The sequence below is a fragment of the Oryx dammah genome, unplaced genomic scaffold, assembly GCF_014754425.2.
Source record: "Oryx dammah isolate SB20612 unplaced genomic scaffold, SCBI_Odam_1.1 HiC_scaffold_28, whole genome shotgun sequence".
Taxonomy (NCBI): domain Eukaryota; kingdom Metazoa; phylum Chordata; class Mammalia; order Artiodactyla; family Bovidae; genus Oryx; species Oryx dammah.
In genome coordinates, this window is record NW_024070212.1 from 107,259,071 (window position 1) to 107,267,112 (window position 8,042).

At 49.5% G+C, this 8,042-nt stretch overlaps 1 protein-coding gene across 1 annotated transcript in view; it reads left to right on the plus strand.

Annotated features, from left to right (window-relative positions):
• The window catches only part of OSCP1 (organic solute carrier partner 1), a 28,667-nt gene extending 21,173 nt beyond the window's left edge, over window positions 1–7,494 (plus strand). Inside the window, exons 5-10 of the mRNA XM_040231666.1 lie at window positions 2,498–2,601; window positions 3,545–3,673; window positions 4,216–4,285; window positions 5,782–5,921; window positions 6,847–6,910; window positions 7,147–7,494. Of these exons, the coding sequence (XP_040087600.1) occupies window positions 2,498–2,601; window positions 3,545–3,673; window positions 4,216–4,285; window positions 5,782–5,921; window positions 6,847–6,910; window positions 7,147–7,263 (624 nt within the window). The 3' untranslated portion in view covers window positions 7,264–7,494. The remainder of the gene's footprint in view (window positions 1–2,497; window positions 2,602–3,544; window positions 3,674–4,215; window positions 4,286–5,781; window positions 5,922–6,846; window positions 6,911–7,146) is intronic.
• The last annotated feature ends 548 nt before the right edge of the window (window positions 7,495–8,042 follow it).

Sequence of the window (8,042 nt, forward strand, 5' to 3'; positions counted from 1 at the left end):
GAGGACAGATCCAGTACAGATGAGAGCAGAGGCAGGGAGGCTCTGCAGTGGCCAGGCTAGAGGTGATGAAGGTCTGTGCTAGGGAGCAGGGCAGAGAGGAAGGGCCGGACACAGAAACAATCGCTGGGTGAGCAGGGCCTGGCCACTGAACAGCCAGGGGAAGGTGGTGGGCGGGGGACTCAGATTGCTGACGCGGTGACCTGGTGGTGTCATTCAGGGGGATCAGGTTAGGGAAGACAGATGGAGCCCTGTTCTGAGCAGGGTGAATTGGAGGTGCTTCCCATGGACTGGAGGACATGTTTAATAGGCAATGGGAATAGACGGGTCAGATGCCCAGGAAAGAAGACTGAGTGGAGGGTCCAGATCTGGGAGCCGTCAGCACTGAGGTGAACACTGGTGTATGCGAAGAGATGAGATCACCTCGGAATAAAAAGGGTGGAGTGAGAGGGACAGGGCACAGAAGAGTCACAGCTAAGCTGAGCGTCAGCAGAGGGGCTGGGCAAGCAGGCAGACCAAACAGTCTCCTCCAAACAAGGGCAGAGCTTCAGGTCAAACCCAGAACCCTTGACTAAATTTGTACATTTCAGGTCTATGACATAGTCACCCCTGTTAGAATTAACTAACCAGAAAGTCCAAAACAGGCATAAAGTCTCACTTCTCTCAGAATTTTCTTCCTCCTTGCTTGTATTTATATCCAGTGGTCACAGAATCTCAAGGTTAAAGCCAAACCCTCCAACCAAAACATGCCTTTTTGCCCGCCCATTGTGGCTCAGCTGGAGAAGATTCCACCTGCAATGCGGGAGACCTGGGTTCAATCCCTGGGTTGGGAAAATCCCCTGGAGAAGGGAAAGGCTACCTACTCCAGTATTCTGGCCTGGAGAATTCCATGGACTGTAGAGTCCATGGTGTTGCAAAGAGTCAGACACGACTGAGTGACTTTCACTTTCTGTGTTTCTGAAGTGTCTTCACACCCACCCTCCTCCAGGCCCAGCTGCAAACCCACAGTGGCCCCTCCCCACGCCCTCTGCCTGCAGCCATTCTCTTTGCGGGCTCTTTTGCCTGTGCAGCACGCCGTTCTTGGTAGTGTCATTGTTTTTGCACTCTGTGTTGTGTCCTGCGTCCAATCGACCGTGATACTGAGACTGTTAGCACCTCTTACTGGGCACCTATGTGTCAGGCTCTGTGAAAAGGACTTTTTGTTCATTACTGGATTTAGTGCTCAACTAACCCATTGAATAGGTTCTGTTACTATCTTCAGTTGACCAAAGAGAAAGGTAGTGTAGCTTACCAAAAAACTCAGAGCCAAGGAGAGGCCCAGCTGAGCTGTGAGCCTGGACAGTGTAACATCGGCAGGCCACACTGCCAGCGTAGAAATCCTTACCACTTTGCACTTTCACGGCCTTGCATGCAACAGATGCTTATTCTTGGCAATGTTACTGATATAATCTTGCGGAATTTTAGAGTTTGAAGGAGTCTTCAAGTTTATCTCACTTTACAGATGAGGAAGAAACTGATTTTTTTTTTTTTTGGCCATGCTGTACAACTTGTGGGATCTCAGTTCCCCAACCAGGGACTGAACCCAGGCCCCCTGCAGTGAAAGCACCCAGTCTTAACCACTGGACTGCCAGGAAACTCCCCAATAAAACGGATTGACTGCTACAATCTTAATTCAACCAAGACCTCAATACAAGAGTGCATGAAGCAAGGAGAAATAAGCATAGTGTGGGGTTTTCTGTCACATAGTAGGCTTTCAGACTCTGTGCCCACTGGATCCATCTGGCCGGCCTCTCCTCACCAAGTGGCTGAGAGCTTAGAGTCAGAAACACAAGGGTGTGAATCCTCAGCTCTGCCCCTTATGAGCTGGCGGGCCTGGAGGGAATGTCTTAACCTCTGAGGAGATAATGAGGGTCTTAACAGCTCCAGCCTCAGAGCTATATAGAGAGTTTGCAAGGAACCAAGGAATGGGCATGGAATTTGGAGTTATCCTTGGTTTTGAATCCTGGTCCCGACTCTTAATGTTCTTTCTGGGCAAGTCGCTTCACTCTGTGAACCCCAACCTCATCGTGAAGGCGGGGTTGCGCTACCCATGGGCTTCCCTGGTAGCTAAGCTGGTAAAGAACTCACCTGCAATGCAGGAGACCCCGGTTCGATCCCTGGGTTGGGAAGATCCCCTGGAGGAGGGCATGGCAACCTACTCCAGTATTCTACCCTGGAAAATCCCCATAAACAGAGGAGCCTGGCGGGCTGCAGTCCATGGGGACACAATGAGTTGGACACGACCGAGCGACTAAGCACAGCATAGCAGTACTACCTCCCTGGAAGATTTGTTATGTGGCTCCAAAGAGGTTCTGTTTGTGAAAACACTGTACTCTGCAGGTGTTTGTTATGGTGTGTTTTTCTCTCTTGTCTTAAGCCATTACACACTTCCCATCCTCAGAATGCATATGTCTGTGGAAATATGCCAAGAAAATGACACCAAGTATCTCTTTTTCCCCAGGTGTCCATATTTCTAAAGGACAAAGTTCAGAATTCCAATGGTCGCTTTGTGTTGCCAGTGTCTGGGCCCGTTCCCTGGGGCACTGAAGTCCCTGGACTCATCAGGTGAATGAATGCTCAACAGTAATTGTCAGACCAGGGTTCAGGGGGTCGGGAAACCAATATGTGGGCCGCCACATAGACTGCAGCCATACTCGGCCCCGCCCTTTCTCCAGTTAAGCACAGCAGAGAGAAGGTAAGGTTTAATCCCAGCTTGTCACCTAGCAGATACTCCAAGATTTATTTCTTCATCTATTGAATGTTTACTGTGAGGATGAATATGATAATACTGTAATGCTCTAAAGTGCTACACACCACCCAGTACAGAGCATATACTCAATAAATATTATCATTATCATTGTATTACTATCACCCAGCTGGCTTTAGTGCTGAAGAACCCACCTGCCAATGCAGGAGATGCAAGAGGCGTGGATTCGATCCTGGGTCTGGGTCGGGAAGGTCCCCTGGAGTAGGAACTGGCAACCTGCGTCAGTGTTCTTGCCTGGAAAATTCGACAGACAAAGGAGCCTGGCATGCTACAGTCCTTGGGGCCACAAAGTCAGATGCGACTGAGCACACAAACCCACACACACACACACACACACACACACACACACACACACACCGTTACATCAGCTAGTGTCTTTATCTTGAAGCAGTGTGTAAATTCCCTTTGGTCCCATAGCACAAAGAACTATGAAGCCTCCGGGACTCTCCAGGCTTGGAGAGCGTGTCATCACGTCCTCCTTTGTTTTCTCTTTTTAATATTTCTTCATTTGGCTGCATCAGCTCTTAGTTGTGGCAGGTGGGATCGCTTGTGGAGACACGGGCTCTCGAGTCTTGGCGCACAGAGCATACAGGCTTAGTAGTTGTAGCGTGCAGGCTTAGCTGCTCTGTGGCATATGGGATCTTAGTTCCCCAACCAAAATTCAAACCCATGCATTGCACGGTGAATTCCTAACCACTAGACCACCAGGGAAGTCCCATCATGTCCTACTTTGTCTTGTAGAACATTCAACAGCAAAGGCAAAGAAGTGAAGAGGACAGAATTTAAGCACGGCGGGAGCTATGTCGCTGCCCTCAAAGAAGGCTCTCTCGAGCTCTATGGAGACCGAGTCCTGAAACTGGGAACTAATATGTAAGCAAATTCTTCCTTCCCCAAATGAGTTCCAGTGCAGCAGAGGTCCCTTCATTTTAAAAACTGGCTTGACTTCTGCAGTGAAAAGCCCCTGCTGACAACTGAAGAAATTTCCTCTTAGAGACCCAGCAGGCAGGGCCCCGGCATTTCCAAAGGGCACCTCGGATCTTCCACCAGAAAGTAGATTAACAGGTCAAAAAGATAAATAACTTAAAATAGCCATACAAGAGAACTAGCCAAAACCTTTTAATGCAGTCGAGACCCAAAAGGCCCTGGCCTTCATGTACCGATCATGTTTTTTTCCAGAAATACACATTACTTTGCAAGAGGAAAAATCGCCATACAGCTTCCTAGGTATTTTGATTTGGGAAGAAGCAAAACTTGAGTGGTTGACACCCACTTAGTTATAGTCTGTATCCCCAGCACCTTTCTGGATGCTTTTTAATACCTCAAAGTAAAAGCTATGCACTATATTTATGAGTTAGAAGGGAGTCAGGGTAAAAGGCCTGGACAATGCTTTTGTGGTTTTCTGTTGCCACCAGGTATAGTGTGAACCGGCCCGTGGAAACCCACATGTCTGCAGCATCAAAGAACTTAGCTTCACGGACGCAGGTAAGCTTCTGCCTCCCGTGTTTACCTTCAGAGCTAATTTCTAGATACAAGAGTCTGGACAGGGAGAAGGGAGGGGTCTCTAGAGTTCAGAGCTGGCCAAGGCTCCCTCCTTGTTTGCAGTCTTCTCCATTCTGCCTTACCAGTACACAGGTTTTAAATTATAGTTTCTCATGGAGACTTCCAGTGATCTGACTAATTAGGTAATTTTATGCTTGTCTCCACCACCATAATTAAGCAGGAACCACACATAGGGACATGTGAAACAGCATTGTACCAGTGCCGTGGGGTCCGTGGCTGCTGAGTTCAGCACTTGTGTGTATTCTGATCGTTAAAACATCCCCTTTCCCTGCTTCCCTGTGTAATGATGTGAAAGTTGAGTTCAAAATGGGGTTTGGGTTCTCTGAATTCTTTTGTACAAATTTTCACTGAACTAGCTATCATCTAGCTATAGGCCAAATCATGGACTATTCAGTTATGCTATAAACATTTACTGAACTATGTCTATTGGTGGGGGGGGGAGTAGTTCCCAGGACACAGAGCTGGCTTAGATTTGGTCCCTTCCTGAAGGGCCTTGTAATATGCTAGGCTTATCAAGACAGCGATAGTAACGAATAACTATAACCTGGCGGAAGACAGAAGGTGAACTCGCTGAGCAGCTGTGTCGGAACACATACCCTGTCCAGCGGGTGGGATGGAACCCCCTGGACAGGGAACAGGAAGGCTTTTCGGAGAAGGTGACATTCATGTGGAGCTCTGGAGTGAGGCAGATACTAAACAGCTCAGAAGGAGAAAAATGCACACAAACCAAGATGACAGGACGAGCAAAGGCACCAGAGGCATGCTCCTTGGGGGAAGCAGACAGTCAGCATCCCTCTCGTATGTAGCTGGATCATAAGGCGATAGCAGCAGTGGCCAGAGACCTGCCCAGACAGGCACACAGGGCCTGATTCCAGAGGCGAAGCAGGGGAAAAGCCGGGTTAGAGAGAGCCAGGTAGGAGGAGGGTGCAGGCTGCAGAGGGGCCAGGCCGCGAGAGACGGAGCCGCGAGAGAGGGAGCCACGAGAGAGGAGGGATTCGAGGGTGTGCTCACCAGTCACCACCGGAGGGCAGTGTGGTCGCTCCCGTGGAATGGGTGCCCTTGGACCTGGAGGCTTCACCCAGGCCATGGGTAAAGACTGGGGGAACTAGACTGCCTGAAGAGGAAGCAGCGTTCTCCTTCGAGGAGGAAGGAAGGTGGTTTGAGGAGAAGGAGGATCCCTGGGGCCTTTCACTCATCTTGAAAGTGTGAGAATCTCTGGCTTGTCCCTCTGCTTCTGACATGGGTTATTTCTCTTCTGGTTCTATTTCCTATGCTTCATGTGGACCCAGTCCTTCCCAGAAATCATTTAGACAGTTACTGTTTTGCCTTGTTTTGAAATACCACCTGGGGTCTCTGCAGTATCAGCAGGGAATTGAATCACCTTCACGTGGCTAAAAATCATGAAATTGATTTTTCAGGAAAGCATCGTTCCAAACCCTCTTGCTAAAGAAGAGCTGAATCTCCTGGCCAGGCTGATAGGAGGCATGGAGATTCAGAAACCCAGTGGCCCTGAGCCAGGATTCCGGTTGAATCTCTTCACCACTGATGAAGAGGAGGAGTATGTTTTCAACCTGTTTCTTTAAATACCTATGTAAAAATCCTAAGTGTGGTAAGAACCAAAAAATGACCATCATAAACCAAATAAGTGGCTCTTATCACTTATAAACACAGATGTAAATAAAGATTAAAAATGAAAGATCAGCAAACTTAACAACCTTAGTTAAAGAAGAATCCACTAGTATTAAATAGCCTGAATCTTCTGGATTTGTTAAAAAAAAAAATGTAGCTCTAATGTTTTATTTAGCAAAGCACAGCTCAAGAGAATTGGAAGTCAAGATAATCCTATTTTTAAAAAGACTGTTAAGAAACCAGAAGGAGGTTGGAGCATGACATCTTCAGGATGAGGCAGTCGCCCCCAGAACCAATAGTGGTGGTAATTCACTGAGACCTACATGTGCCTTACAGTTTCCAGAGAACTTCCGCGTTCATTATCTCATGCGATTGTTCTCACAGCCATGTATTTGGGGTGGGGGTGGGCGCCTTCTATTTCCCTCTCCTTTGGAGTGGCAGGCCCTGTGGGAAGTGTAGGGACCCAAGGATGGTGCACAGCACCTGGGGCCTGTCCTCCGGGCCTCCCGGCGTTGCAGGAGCGTGAACACTTGCGCCATGTCGCGCGTGCTCCAGTGAGGGACACAGGGACCGGCTTGGCTCCAGCAGACTGAAGAAGCTGGCAACTGAGCTGGGTCTCAGAGTTTGCCAAGCAGAGGCAGAGGAAAAGTTACTCTTGGCAGACTTTAGTATGTGCAAAAGCACAGAGACATAAAAGGACTTGACTTCCTGGAGCGTCGGGTGTATTGGTTGGGGAGAGGGTAGAAAGTTGAAGAGAGAAAAAAATAGGTTACCAGATTATCAAGGACCAATTTGCCACGCTGGCAGGGAGGAAAATCCTAACCTTTGACCCATTTCTCGACCCTCTCGTACAGACAAGCAGCGCTCACCAGGCCAGAAGAGTTATCCTACGAAGTTATCAACATCCAAGCTACTCAGGTGCGTGCAGGCGATTATACAAGTCAAATCTTCTTCCCCTCCTGTTCTTATAATAACAGTGAACTTCAAAGGCCCTCCCTCCTCCTCCTCTCTAATCCGCACGTAACATAGTCCCTTTCCTGACAAACAGGCAAGGAACCGACGTGCATCACGGGTGGGAAAATGAACCACCAGCTGCACAGAGAGGCCGTCATGCCCACATGTTTCTTCATTCTCTCCCTCCTCTCCTCCCACAGGACCAGCAGACGAACCAAGAGCTGGTGCGGATCATGGGGGAGTTTGAGATCACGGACCAGTCAAGGCGGAGCGCCAGCAAGGGCGACGACTGGCTCGCCATGATGGATGAGTTATAGCTGTGCTGACCAGGCGCCCCTCCCCTGCGGAGGCCGCTTGATGAGGACCCCGGGGGTGCCCCCCAGGGAACCACACGATGCTGCTAGTTTTCTACTAAGCGAAGCCCTTACCCTCTTGTTCCCATTTCCGTCCTAATAAACTGTGCGGGTCACCCTCGGGGAGCACACTGTCCGGAAGGCAACACACATATCCATATTTTCAGCAAAATATATTCTGGCTTTGAAATTGGACCCTTCCCCATTTTCTTCCTGGTTTTATAGCACTCTTTAAAGCATCTGGAGCCCAGAGTCAGCAAGACAGGGCTCCTGTTGCCACCTTCATGACAAGCTTGGCTCAGGGGGGCCTGCCGCTCACAGATGCCTGTGGATCGTCACAAAATTTCAGAGCTCTCTGGGATGTCTTCAGCCTTGTGAGTCTGACAGAAGTGGAAAAGGCAATCGCCTCAAACCATCGGGGCCCAGTTCATACAGCCTGGCACACTGGAAGCTGTCACCTCAGACACAGAGGAAGCAAGGCCGTGACAGGGGACTCCTCACGCAGGCCCCGCGCAGAGCCTGTGGGCGTCTGTGGTTCTCCACACGTCTCTCCATCCATATGTGGTGTGGGCTTATCCCGTATGGAAATGTGTTTGCTCTTTAGCGTGATACATCCTCCTTACCCCCAGAGTCTTCCTCTGCCACTTAGCGTTCTTGCCTTCTAAAGGCGCCCGGCGTGAGTTGCCATGACAGCCGTCTCCTCTGCTTCGCCCTTAGCGGCCAAGCAGAGCTGTAAGCTGGAC